Here is a 13,312-nt window from a genome sequence, read left to right as displayed (position 1 = left end):
TATTTCTGGGTGTTTTTATTTTTTTTGTATATTGCTGTTTAAACCAAATTTCCCCTCGCGGGACAAATAAAGGATTCTGATTCTGATTCTGATGATTGACCATGGGAAAAATGATTGAAATGTTTTGTGTGCACAATGAAAATAATATTTTTATTATGTCATATAGACGACCATTTTTATTTTCCTTTCAGTTCTGTTAAATTAGTTTGTTCTCAATACAAATACAATTGTTTGGTTTTAATTTGAATCAACCCCAACAGGAAAAACATCCATAAATTTAATTTTGTTAGTTTTTTCTGCTATAATAAATCTGGTGATTTTTGACATTAGGGAAAGTTTGCATTTCATTCGAGTTTCCCAACATATATAGTTATTTTCAGCTGGATTTCTTTAAGGGTTATTATTTTTATTAACTGGTTTCTAAGGGCGTATATATATACACACACACACACACACACACACACGCACACACACACACACAAACATTATTTGAGTGGTGAAGTATTTTCCGTGTGCAAATCGATGGGTACTGCTGCCCCCTGTAGGATCGGAGTGTCAGATTCTGGTTGTGATAGATGTTGAAAAACTTATACGTTTCCTAACACAGCACATAGTTGTAGTCATCGTCATGTTGTTTGTCTTTACATTTTCGAAAATTGAACAAAAGTCCATGATAAAGAAAGACAACCAACTTGCAATTGTTTACAAAATCTTTTAAATACAAACGTATTATTTTGATTTTTCTTTTTGATGGCCTTTTTTTTCACATAAAATGTAACACGCCTAGTTAGACGAAGTCGTCCCGGTTGTAAGAGTGAGTCGTCGCTGTCGGAGCTCTGGGAGTTCTGGTCCTCCTGCCTTCGTAGAAGAGTGGTGGAGCCAGAGTCACTCTGGAGGTGGTGGGCGGCAGCATGTAGGTCCTCCTGGTCCTGGCAGTGGCGTAGGTGTGTGGTCTCCGGGGCAGGTCTGAAGAGCTGGTTGGAATATTATAGGTACAGTTCCCTCAGCTGTGAAGTTATATCCATTTGTGTCTTGACTAAATGACTAGAGCTGTAGCATTGTGTGGAATTCCCTTGGATTAGGGTGGGTAGTCATAATGTTTTGGCAAACTCACCCTGATGGCAAACCTTTTCCTGAGAAGAAAGTCATCACAGCTCCACCAGAGAGCAGGAGAATAGAACCACCCCATCCAACAAAGACAGCCGCTCCCAGTTCAAATCTGGTCAGAAAGTATGGAACATTTTTATATTAAAAATCAACGACGCCTCAGCAACACACATACTTCCGAGCCCTGAAATTTGGATCCAAGAACTCTGTGATAACTCTGTTGGCCCACCAGGAGTAGGTGATCATGGCACAAAAACCTACGATGAAATATGAGCATGAATTTCTTAAGAGGACATATTTAATATTGATTTTATTGTGTTATGTTACCTGAAAAAAGGTAGGTGAGCCCGCCTGCAAAGGTCACACGAGCATTGGCGATCTCTGACCCCCCTATTTTGGTGCATTTCATCCCAATGAGAGTCAGGACGCCTCCGAAGAAACCAGTGATGACGGCACAGACCGCCAGAGCTCTGCACCCATGAAGAAACCCTGACAAAGACATGTGGGACTCATTTAGTGCCATCATCAAAAATCATAAATGGATCTTTATATTGATTTTAAAATTGAACAATACAATCCACAATGAATAGTTATGTTTGGGGGTATTTAATTTAAAAAAATTAAAATCAAGGTACACTGGGTTTCAAACTGATTTTTGACATTTGAACTCATTTAAACTCTGATGAATACTTTAGAATCCACAGCATTTTCTTGGTATAAGGATGTATCTTACCAGGAAGATCCAACAATGTAGGATAGTCTGTCGGTATGCAGTCGGACACCCCTGTGCTGTCGGAAACGCATTCCCTCCACAGGTTGTAGTAGTATTTGGAGGTTGTGAGCACAAGGCTGCCCACTTCAGAGAAGGTCCAGTATTCTGTCGGAAGGGTTGAGCAAACGAGGATCCAGCCGCACAGACATGAGACAAAACAGCCGATCTCCGTGTACATCATGATAGACCTGTACTTCATTTTGAAAATATGTTTTTTAAAAATACAAAAAGTAGTTTAAATCCAGTTTAGTGGAATTTCCCGTTATGCCATTGCTGATGTGATGCTGAGAGTATGGATGCTTGGTTTGTTTCTTCTCTTATCACCGGGATAGTTTTGCCTTGTAAGCAGGTATCATGCCAGAATGAACGGTTGACTTCGTCTTCATGCTGAATAAACGTAATAAAATCACGTTTCAAGGTCAAGGTATTTGCTTCTGGTAATTTAAACTAATAAGTTGTGGTCGATTAATATTTTTATATATTTAAGAATTACACCTTCCACATCGAGTTAAACCTGAGTGTTTACTGATCTACAGAGAAGATAAAAAGTAACCAGATAAAGCTTTAAAAATCCACAATATATTCATTTTTAATTCATTGACAAACCTACACCTGTGACACTATGTAATGTAATAAATATAAATGATAATAAATCATTCAGTCGTATACAATGTTAATAAGTATGTTTCAATATGTTTATTAACTTCAGTATTTCATTCATTAATTACAAACATGGAAGCCCATAAATTAAACAACTTAAATTTACTGTCTTTTCTTCATAAAAAAAATAATTACACAACCACGACATTATCAATCTTGTAGCTTGAACATCTTGAGGAGTCATATTTTTAAATGTCCTGCTGCTCTTTCAATCCTCTGTTGTGGTTCTTCGGACTGACAAAGTGTTCTGTGTAACGTCTGCCAATGAATGAACATGTAATGGTCAGTTTCAAACTAATCGTCACTCTTGATTAAAGGGTGTTTTTCTACCTTTTTGGACTAAACCAAATGGTTAACCAGTTTATGACGGTGGCGAGAATAATCAGGAAACTTCCCACCAGTCCAGTGTACAAGGCTGGTCCCATCCTATAGCTGAGGGCACAACAAATACAAGCCAGATTGTCCTCAGTTGAACTCACTACTGAGTGTTTGCGTTCTTCTGCAGGGAAAGTCTTACCTCAGTTGTAATGGATCTGCCTTGCTGTGTAAGAAAGCAGCAACCACTCTGTTTACGTATAAACAATAACCAGCGACGGCTAAAAAGTAACGCTAGATTGTATCTATTTGAGTTGAAGGTAACATGATTAATGACTTGAATTTTACTTTGTAGAAACCACTATTTTGTTACTAGCATAAACATTCAAAACATTAATCGGTTGACTTGAACACTTATTTAAATTATATTGAATGAATTTGAAATGTTTAACATTCAAGTAAGAAGATCATTCGTAAAGTGGTGCTTCTTCACAGAGGTTCCTTTAAAACATCTCTGAGCAAAATAACAAATGAAAACAATATATATACATAACATTTTATTGTTAGTCATATGTTTTTAATATGTATCAATTTTCTTAATATGATCAAAATAATTATACAATAGTCTATTTGACATCTCAAATAAAATAAAAAATTCTTTAAGTAGTGCAACATCATCATTTAAATGAACAAACATTTGCTTTACATTCATAAACATTAATTAAAAGTAACCAAAGTTGTTGTTTTTTTGGCTGAACTTAAATAAATAGGTGCTTTAAAATCATTTCAAGTTAACTTACCGCTGAGTAGATTGACCAAACACGCTGCTGTTAAAAATACAGTGTCTCCGATGCTGGTGCACTCCATTCCCAGGAAAATAAGCACTGTTCCAATCAAGCCAAGGCAGAGGCCGCTGATCAGAAGCCCTCGCACTGCCTGGATGTCGGCTGCATTAAAAAAACATTTGTCTTTCACAGCATCTAAAATAATTTCTGAGGGATTTGTGTACCAACGTTTGACTTTCCAGAGAACCCCAAAGTCCACACAGTTGACGACAGCAGTGGAGTCTTCGTAACAGTCCTTCCACAAGTCTGACCGGAACCAGGCTGTGACCACCACAGATGAGCCTCCTTGGCCACCGACCTGGGCCATCCTTCAGTCGAACGATTGGTAGTTCAACTCACAAGTCTTTTATTATTAGAGGATTTGCCTGAACCAGGGGTCTTGAACTTCAGGCCGCGGGCCATTTGTTGCCTCCTTTTCAGGTCTCTATGATTGCGGTTTTTGCAAGAGACTCCATCTTAATAGAATGTTTAATAATAATAATAATAATAATAAACTTTATTGATATAACAGATTCATAAAAAATGTAGCACAAAATGCTTTACGTGTTTAAAAGCCAATAATTTATAACCAGTAGACCCCCTTTCGGCCAGTTGAGTTTGAGACCCCTGATACGACAATACACGCAATATTACTCATGAGAAACACTACAAACAGTGGCGGTTCTACACTGAATTACTCCCCGACCGAGCCTCCCCCAAAGCGCCCCCCCCCCCCGACCGCGACAGATATCAGACATGCCACAATATCTTACAGTAACGATGTGTTTTATTACACAAAACAGTATAAACTTTCTGAATGTATTCTATATACATAAATATTGCAAAATATATCAGATGCATGAAATAAAAAAAATTATATAAAAAATAATATACAAATAAAATATAGGAACAATATTCTTAATAGCACAAATCCTTCATCACACAAATAACACACTCAAAAAAATATATATATGTATTACACTGTTCCAATGAGACCAGAACACGAATGCTAAAAGTTGACCTTTCTGGCCTTCCTTGATGCAAAATCATCAATGATGTCATCATAGGAGGTCTGCTCCCCTACTGTGTGATTGATGCTTATAACAGCAAGGCTAGTGAGACGTTCCTGAGACATGCTTGACCTCAGGTATGACTTAATCAACTTCAACTTTGAAAAGCTTCTCTCTGCTTGAGCTACAGTGACTGGCAGAGTAAGTGCTATCCTGAGAGCAGTCCAAAAGTTGGGATAGATCTCTGATAGATCCTTATCGTGCAAGAAAGTGATAAGATCAAGAAGGCTCATTGTTGTTGATGGCAATTTAGGGAAGTTCTTGATTTCCTGAATGAGCATTCTACTGTCCAAATCCCCTTCCGATCATTTGGAGAGAACCAGAGGTGAAGTGTCCCCCGTGCCCCCCTCCTTTCTTCTCTCACTCACAGCTGCACCTTGTCAGCGAGCAGCTGCTGCAGGGGGCGCCATGTCTCCAGCAGGGGGCGCCAGATCGCCTCATACAAAACCGTGTTGCAGAGGCGCATTTTAATTTTTGTTATCAAGCGCTCGTGCCGCCCCCTGTATGTCATGAAAAAATGCCGCCCCGGGCGGCTGCCCCGTTCGCCCGTACCTAAAACCGCTACTGACTACAAATTATATATAAGTACAAATGTACGTAACCGTGTTTGTGCTATTGTTTTTTTTTACCTTGCTACAAATTATTTTAAATACAACTTTCCTTTTCTTGGCGCAGTCATTAACAATTTGCTGTGTTTAGGTTTTAAAAGATGTCCTACCTCCAGTGGTCCAGAGCTAAAGTGCAGCCCACCAACACCAAGCCCAGCATGTTGAGGAGTAGACCCAACATTTGAGTAAATCTTCTTGTCATCATTTTACTATGGACACGAGTGACATCACATGTTGTATAAAGTAAGTACAATTTCAAATCTTGTGTTTCATCCGAGTTATAGGACTACTGAATTGGATAAATAATCAATTAAAACAGGTCTTACTAGTTTGTTTTAACCTGGAGAAGAAAAAGGATGAGAATCCGACAGGTATAGTTCAGGTTCCTGCGGCCGCTGCTATGATAGTGCATGAAATGTCAAGGCTGAAGTGTTTACTGTCAACTAGATCTGTTTAGCTCCTCCGGATTCATTTGTTAGGCTGGAAGTTCTTAAAAACGTGAGGAGTCAGAAGAGACACAAAATGTTTATTTACAACTTTAAATAACTTTAATAGCATTTATTTAAAAACTTTTCGTCAAATGTAAGAGTTTTTCATGAACAGTGAGTTCTCGCTCCTCGAGCTTCCAGTCAACGAGGAAACTGTTCTGCTGCTGCGACCGCTACGACTTCCACTCCTGTTGGTGCTGATCTCCGAGATGGTCGATACACTGGAGCTTGTCAACAGACCCGATTCCGTCCCGGACCTCGAGCCCGGAGACCTGGTGGTCCTCCTGGTCCTAGACGGCAGATCCGACCTTTCTGTACGTCCAGATTGGTAAGTTCGTCCAGACTTGGTGCTGATACTTGACAAGTCGGAGAGTTCAGACTTTGATGACAGCTCGGAGATCGAAGATATTTTGGTCTTGGAGGTGATCTTCGACACAGTCGACATGTCCGTTGTGGACATGGTCTTTTTGTCTAGAACTGGCTCCGGCTGAGGCTCGACATGGATGACCCTGAAAGACAAAGGGTTTTCAGTAGGAAAATAAACATTAAGATTAACATCATAGTCCTTCATTTGTGATGAACGTATTCATTGACATAACTGCCACCCAGCTCACATTTTGAATAAACAATGACTTGAGATGTTCTCTGAAGTTCTAATCACACAGTCAAGATATCAAATTTTGCTTCTGACGGCACCAGATCTCCACGATCCTGTCCCTGCTGGATGCATCTAATAAACTCATGTAATGTAACCAATAGACCCATTATAGAACCATTTAGGTGGTGAATTGTTTTTTAGAGAAGCTAATGGAAATGGAAATCAAGACTGTTTTTTTTGGTTATATTCTACACCTTTCTAAATGTCTTGCACTCTAAGAAGGTCTAGTTTGAAAGATATCAACATTTTAGGGCCTTAAATGTGGTCGTATGTATTTCTTGACTCTTTTCTGTAAACAAATCAAAACAAGTTAATTACAAGATGGGAAAACAGTTCAGATTTTGATTTCTTATTCCACTTAATGCACAGGATGAATGACTGTTGTGATGTACTTACACTGGCTCGCCTCCACAGAGCGGTTTACAAACTGACCAAAGGTAAAAGAAGCCACCGGTCATTTGGAACACTGAGCCGACCCAGCCGAGGAACATTGGTGTGCCCAGGTCAAACCTGCGATGATAGTAAGGATGTGACTTTTGTTGAGATGACGATCATGGGTCTTACTTTAGTCCGTCAAAGTTTGGGTTGAAGTATTCCACTGAGACGTACTGAGCATACACAGCATAGCCACTTGTGGAGAGCACACCTGATGAATAGAAACATGTTAAACATTCATGATACGTCACTCTTAAATCGAATCCCTAAAATAAATAGCGACACCTTAGTTATTCCTGGATTATGTTCCTTTCATCACAGGTCAACAAAGAAAAATGTTTCCGTACCACTGATGATGTGGAACCATCCGCCGACATAGATCTTCTTGTACTTGGAGGCATCTTTCCCCCCGAGGTAAGTGCACTCCATACCCAGCAGACTCACTACAAATCCTAGCATGCCCAAGGTCAGAGACCCCATCAGTAATCCTCGAACAACCTGGATGTATCCTTAAAGGACAAGCGAGAGTCAAGATATGGGAAAGAGTCAAAGCAGGGTGAGTGAAAGGCTACTACTCACCCTCCACGGACCAGAGAACAGGGTAATCGTAGCAGTTGCTGACGGCTGTTGAATCTGTGAAGCAGGATCTCCACAGGCTGGACCAGTACCAGGCCACCTTGATGATGGAGGAGCCCGCCATGCCGCCGATGGAGGTAATCTTCCAGCCCTCCATGGCCATGGTGCAAGCGATAAAAATCCATCCCAACACCGTCATCAAGAAACCCCATATCTGGACAACACGGATTTTCATGTCTTTTCTATCTAAAGACTTGCTGCGATCTGAGATGTCAGAATATTTGAAAGATGTTTCCTTTCAGCAGCCCGGTCCTCGGACAGACACCAAGTCAACGCTCCGATGTAAGAAGTGTGTGTGTGTGTGTGTCAGCAGTTGAGGATGCAGGTGAGAGACATCAGTCCTTCAGGTTCCCATGAGGTCATTCCTGACTCGTAGTAGTAGTAATGCTCGTCTAAGCATTTATCTCAAGTTACCGGTAAGACATGGCAGACCTGACAAAACATTGTTTTAGGTCTGTCTTGATACTGTATGTATTTTTTACATCTTTAATTCTATAGTAATAATCTTTAACCACTGTGTTATAAAGTTAAATATAATTATAATCTCTGTTCCTGGTCGACCGTTTACACACATTTATTTTATCTTGATCATACAATCCTGTTAATCTTAGATATTTTCTTTGCGTTATTTCCTTCGATTTATGTTCTTAATATTTGCACTCTGTCATCCCTTGAACTTTTTTCTTTTTATTTGTAGTTTGTTCTTGTTCTTTTTTTTTATGAAACTATCGTCTGCTGTGAACTGGAAACCCAATTTCCCATATGAGATCTCCAGAGGGATTAATGAAGTCTATCTATCTATCTCTGCTTGACTGGTTGGATCCAAAACCTGTACCATCTCTGCCCTTTAAGGACATGTTTGAAACCGCTGCTGTAGGTATTATTTTAAGTAGCAAGGTTTAATTATTTTAGTAATAGAATTTTAAAAAAAGTCAGCTCAATTTTTATTTTTATTTGAATAATTATCTTCCATTATTATTAAGTATGAAGTTGAATTTGGACCAGATTACCTACCAGTCTAAAACCTTGTCATAAACCAATACATTTAAATGTCATTGAAATTGTAGAGTAATTATAATAATATTCAAGACAACTTTTTTTCATTCAATAATTCCCTAACCCCTTATCATAAACACATAAAATGGAATAATTATAATGCAGCCAAAGATCTTTTCATCGTTTTATTTGTTCTAAACACACTTGAAAGATTTACAGGCTCAGGTATCCAAAAGCATGGCTGGGAGGTGCCATGAAACTTAGCCGGGGGGAACCCATTGATTAAAATTCCTAAGTGCAGATGGATGGCTGATGACAGGCATGGGCCGGGGGAATTCAGAACTGGTTTCCCAGCGTGGGGGTCAGGTGTGACACAATTAACCATGCTGGTCATATATGTTTAAAGTCCATCTTTACTGCTTTGGAAATATCATCTTGTTCAACTATTATCAACTTACATACATAAATACACAGTTTTATGTCAGATTTATTTTATCTGGAGTAGATCATGACTAGATCATATATCCCTGGGATGGTCTGTTAATTGTCTATTTAATTACTATCCATGCATATACATTCTAGCATATTGAGGTACGATTGATAAACACTGCACAATAAACAACAATTCCGTTGTAAAATCAGGTTCAATGTTAATAACATTAATGGAGAGTAAACAACTTTGCACAGGATGGAATTCTCTAAGTATTTACACGTATGCATTTCTTCCAAACTGCTTGGACGGCGTGTCTCTGTTGAGGCTGTTGGTGGTCTTGCTACGGTTGTTGCGTGTGGTCACAAGTGACGTCGCCCCATTGTAGGAATATTCAGTCCTGCAAAAGCAAGAAATAATTTAATATTTATCTTTCATTACACGTGGAAAAATGGCACTTTCTGACACACAATGGATATGTGTCTGCTGGTGTATGATTACTACACCGTCTGTTCACAAATATCAGTCCAGGTACAACACTTATGAATTGATATCCTGAATCAAGGTGACTCCACTTTTTGGCAAAGTTTCTCATGACTTGTATCATAACAAAGGAAACATTCAGCCGTCTCATAAATCGCAGATTTGATTATACAATTTGCCCGGAAGGTTCAATGACTATAAGACAAGATGTTGACAGAGATTACATAATGCTCTGGATTCAGTCTACTATAATCACAATCTTTATGTTACAGTTTTATTATTTTTATTAAACTCATTAGACAAAACCTGCTGGTTGATGAAAGAGCTGCAATTACACTGTTAGGAACTTGCCTGACACTGCAGTCCTGGGACAGAGAGAAGCAGAAGACAAGTCCTCCCAAGACACAGAGCACTGATCCAGCCCAGCCGACGAAGAGAGCCGTTCCCAGTTCGAACCTGCACAGATCGAGCTGGAATAAATATCACGTCTTGTAAGAGACATAAGCAGGAACGAGCACATACTTCTGAGCAACAAAAAAGGGGTCAAAGAAATCGGTTGTGATCCTGTGGGCATAAATGGAGCATGCAGTCATGCAGCAAAGGCCTGTGGAGGGATGGAAAAAACAACAAAACTTTTAATATATTTTTTAAAGATGTGCAGAATCTAATCTATATTCTTACCACTGAGAACAAAGTGGAAACCAGCGAGAGAAGTGAGTCGAGCTTTAATGGTCTCTGAGCCTCCCACTTTTGTGCACTTCATTCCCAACAAGGCGAGGATGGCACCCAAAAATCCGAGACACACGGCTGCTATCATGAGTCCACGACACACCTGGATGTAGGCTTCACAAGGGAGTCGAGGTTTCACGCTGATGCTCTAAAAATCTGGGCTTCTTAAAATTGTTAGCATGTCCTGATCGGATGTTGTCAAGCTTTACTTCATCATTATCCATGTTCAGAAGGACCTGCACAAGATCAGATGTCTAAAAACCATCAAGATTAGACTCACCATCCAGGGCCAACATGGAAGGAAAGTCCTTACAGTTGGACACTCCAGTGGAGTCAGTCACACAAGTCTTCCACAGGTTGGACCAGAACGTGGCGGTGGTGATCACCGTCCCATCCACGGACGACACTTTCCAGTAGTCTGTAGGGAGCGTGGACGTCACCAAGATCCAGCCAGACATGGCTAGGATGAACGCCACGATCTCTGTTGCCATGGTCCCCATGTCTTCAGCGGCGTGAAGGCAAGAGAAAATATCTGGATTCTATCGGGCAAAAAAGGACCTTCGATGAGGATGGACTGATTGATCTGAAGGAGGCAAGACTGCTTTTTGCTGTTCTGCAGAACTTTAAATGCTCTCCACTGACTGATTTGTGTGTGTGTTTGTGTGCGGTACCCATCACTCCACACTGTGTGCAGGGTCTGCAAGAGGATCTGCTGGAGGAGGAAGTAATTAAATAAAAGGATCTGACAGGCACAAGATGATGGAGAGAGATAACAGGTCTGTGAGCTGAGTGACTGAAACATTGAAAATAGACCTTGTATTTTGTCCTAGAATCTTACCCTGCCTTCTGAGATTACAACATCTGAGTCGTTTAAGGGATGGAAATGACGTAAAAGTGTTCTTTGCTTCTCTAAAGGCGCCCTCAAGTGGCTAATCAAAGGAAGTGTTTGTCATTGCAAACGCATCACAAACCGTGTCTTTCTACTGGGGCGCTTTTTTCGTTGGCTGTTTAATACTTAAGAATGTAGCGATTACATAATAACAATAAAGGAAAGGCTATTATACATTACATACTTTTTGTTTGTCCATTTCATTATATAAAAGGTAGTAAACTTTAATAAGACTCTTAACTTTAATAAGATAATCTCCCTTTATTGCAAACTGTTGTTTGGGTCACTCAAATATAACGGTGTTTTTTTAATATATATATATATACTTTCAGTTATATTTGTCAATTTCTTTGTTTGAGGATTAACCAGGGTTGGCTTGAGAGCTCACAAGTAGGTCAAGGATAAGCAATTTTTTTGTCTTCCAATACACTTTATATAGTCTTGATTTCTCAACTTCTGACACTTTTTTACTTTATTGTGATGCTGAAATGGCATGAAATTAACCTGCATAAAACTGTGCTTCTTGCCTTTTTAGAACAATCACATTTCAGGTTCAAACATTAGATTATTTGTGCACGCATTTGTTAAGGAGCTTTCACTGAAAAATAAGTAAGTAAGTAAGTAATTTTCTAAATTAAATAAACATCTTAGATCGGTTCTTAGTAGTCAACTAATGTAAAAAAAACTGACTCACTAATACATTTCAAATGTTGAAAGTCTTCTTCTTCAAGTAAGTCTCTCATTATGACTATGTTTTGAAGTTATTAATTTAGAAATTTATCCCCCGTCTGAAATCCTGAAATCTTGGCGAATGAGAGGTTACGTGAGTCCATCATGATATAATAATAGCTTCAATCCTACACCAGACAGCTGTAATCAAGCCCTGCTTTCTTTATACAACGAGTCCCTTGAAAGTGGAGATTTTCAGGATTGATGACGCTGCCAGACAAAACTTGATATTTGACCAATCACAGAAGAGTGGGCATGGCTGTAGTTAACGAGATTTAACCTCTAGAAATAGCAGGAAATTACTTTTCAGGGGGCGGGGCTTAAGCACATTTTCTAATGTAAATATTTAAATGAAGAGAGTTCTGTACAAACAGACACATACTAATGAGTAGAGGTCCAATATCAATTTAAGACACACTTAAATCAACATGTTTCATTTTTAATGATTACTAATTTGGTTGATATTTGATTATCATCAATATGATATTTTTATAGAATGCATGAGATAAACATGTTATTATAATACTTTAAGTTATACAAATTTATTTCTGTAGGAATAAACATTCATATTTTTCATTAGCATACATGTTAAATCAACAAATTAAACTCGTCAGAATTAAGGTGTTATCATCATCATCTAACTCTCGAACATGTGGTGACTTTTGCTCTGTGTAACAGGTGTTGATGACATCATAATCATAAAAGTGATCACATACAGTTGAGCTTGTTTGTTTTACACTTCAGTCCTCGGCTCTGATGCCTTTCCTGAATCAAACATTGTGAATTGCTGTCCAAGTGGAATATTACTGTAACGAATCGGCAGCTTTTAATACATTAAACACATTTAACAAGGGTATTATTTAATTAAATACATAGAATAAACAATAAATAAATACAACGATACATTATAATAATGATCAGTCCTCTAAGCACAGTGTATACCTATATTTTTTTTACATGGTGATGGGGTCGGGGGTCATTAACATCAGGTGGGGGGTAGGGTAAGGTCATTTTCAGTTGGGGGTCTGCGGGGGAGGGGTGATGAATTTTACAACCTGGGGGTAGAGGCTGTCTTTGAATCTGGGGCAGGTATCTCCTTCCAGAGTTGTGTTGTCAAGGCGAGATTCCTTGTCCTTCTCAATAGCATGACTAGCTGCCATTTAAACATTGTTCAGAGAGTTAGTGGAACTTCTACACACGATCAGATGAAAGTTAATCTCAGGTCAGAGATTATCACAATGTAGTCAAAACCCAAACTTTCTACTGTAAAAATAACAGAAAAATAGCAGAGTTGTGGTTTACTAGTAAAAGTGACTCCACTTAAAAAGGTCACTGGGTAATTATTATTATTTTGTGAATGACCCCCTGCCCACTTTTCTTTTTTTTTGTTTACAGCTGGTTATAATTTCACTGGTTACTGGGAACATTGCTGAGTAAATCCTCTAATGACTGAATCCTTGAAGGCCTGTTACCATGGCCGCTG

The 13,312-nt window shown here is 39.0% G+C and overlaps 3 protein-coding genes and 1 long non-coding RNA gene across 4 annotated transcripts; all 4 read right to left on the bottom strand.

Moving 5' to 3' along the window:
• Window positions 1–727: 727 nt before the first annotated feature.
• On the bottom strand, window positions 728–2,165 carry LOC148079842 (claudin-10-like). Its single transcript, XM_087792572.1, has 5 exons — window positions 1,841–2,165; window positions 1,435–1,596; window positions 1,283–1,364; window positions 1,115–1,219; window positions 728–974 (listed from the first exon to the last, which is right to left on the bottom strand). Exons 1-5 carry the CDS (start codon window positions 2,076–2,078, stop codon window positions 788–790), a joined length of 774 nt encoding a protein of 257 aa, XP_087648698.1. The 5' UTR covers window positions 2,079–2,165; the 3' UTR covers window positions 728–787.
• A 549-nt stretch (window positions 2,166–2,714) lies between these two features.
• Window positions 2,715–3,130, bottom strand: LOC148079841 (uncharacterized). The gene is made up of 3 exons (XR_015711366.1): window positions 3,057–3,130; window positions 2,870–2,971; window positions 2,715–2,797 (listed from the first exon to the last, which is right to left on the bottom strand). It is a non-coding gene; the product is annotated as an uncharacterized LOC148079841 (long non-coding RNA).
• A 2,802-nt stretch (window positions 3,131–5,932) lies between these two features.
• cldn10e (claudin 10e) lies at window positions 5,933–7,774 on the bottom strand. The gene is made up of 5 exons (XM_087792571.1): window positions 7,517–7,774; window positions 7,285–7,446; window positions 7,067–7,148; window positions 6,899–7,012; window positions 5,933–6,353 (listed from the first exon to the last, which is right to left on the bottom strand). Exons 1-5 carry the CDS (start codon window positions 7,746–7,748, stop codon window positions 5,933–5,935), a joined length of 1,011 nt encoding a protein of 336 aa, XP_087648697.1. The 5' UTR covers window positions 7,749–7,774.
• A 1,501-nt stretch (window positions 7,775–9,275) lies between these two features.
• cldn10a (claudin 10a) lies at window positions 9,276–10,711 on the bottom strand. Its single transcript, XM_087792570.1, has 5 exons — window positions 10,492–10,711; window positions 10,164–10,325; window positions 10,005–10,086; window positions 9,834–9,938; window positions 9,276–9,399 (listed from the first exon to the last, which is right to left on the bottom strand). Exons 1-5 carry the CDS (start codon window positions 10,709–10,711, stop codon window positions 9,276–9,278), a joined length of 693 nt encoding a protein of 230 aa, XP_087648696.1.
• Between the last annotated feature and the right edge of the window lie 2,601 nt (window positions 10,712–13,312).

This window comes from Callionymus lyra, chromosome 5 (genome assembly GCF_982586985.1).
Source record: "Callionymus lyra chromosome 5, fCalLyr1.hap1.1, whole genome shotgun sequence".
In the NCBI taxonomy this organism is placed as follows: domain Eukaryota; kingdom Metazoa; phylum Chordata; class Actinopteri; order Syngnathiformes; family Callionymidae; genus Callionymus; species Callionymus lyra.
The sequence above is the reverse complement of the archived record's forward strand: the minus strand, read 5'-3'. Positions and strand labels throughout refer to the sequence as shown.

Excerpts from the sequence above, each read along its gene's own strand:
- LOC148079842 (XM_087792572.1), bottom strand. The coding sequence starts at position 2,078 with ATGAAGTACAGGTCTATCATGATGTACACGGAGATCGGCTGTTTTGTC. Across the intron at positions 1,220-1,282 it reads CCAAATTTCAGGGCTCGGAA|ATTTGAACTGGGAGCGGCTG; the intron begins GTATGTGTGTTG and ends CTTTCTGACCAG. Across the intron at positions 975-1,114 it reads GGAAAAGGTTTGCCATCAGG|CTCTTCAGACCTGCCCCGGA; the intron begins GTGAGTTTGCCA and ends TATTCCAACCAG.
- cldn10e (XM_087792571.1), bottom strand. The coding sequence starts at position 7,748 with ATGAAAATCCGTGTTGTCCAGATATGGGGTTTCTTGATGACGGTGTTG. Across the intron at positions 7,149-7,284 it reads ATGGTTCCACATCATCAGTG|GTGTGCTCTCCACAAGTGGC; the intron begins GTACGGAAACAT and ends TCTATTCATCAG. Across the intron at positions 6,354-6,898 it reads CTCTGTGGAGGCGAGCCAGT|GGTCATCCATGTCGAGCCTC; the intron begins GTAAGTACATCA and ends TTTGTCTTTCAG.
- cldn10a (XM_087792570.1), bottom strand. The coding sequence starts at position 10,711 with ATGGGGACCATGGCAACAGAGATCGTGGCGTTCATCCTAGCCATGTCT. Across the intron at positions 10,087-10,163 it reads TTTCCACTTTGTTCTCAGTG|GCCTTTGCTGCATGACTGCA; the intron begins GTAAGAATATAG and ends ATCCCTCCACAG. Across the intron at positions 9,939-10,004 it reads CCCTTTTTTGTTGCTCAGAA|GTTCGAACTGGGAACGGCTC; the intron begins GTATGTGCTCGT and ends CGATCTGTGCAG.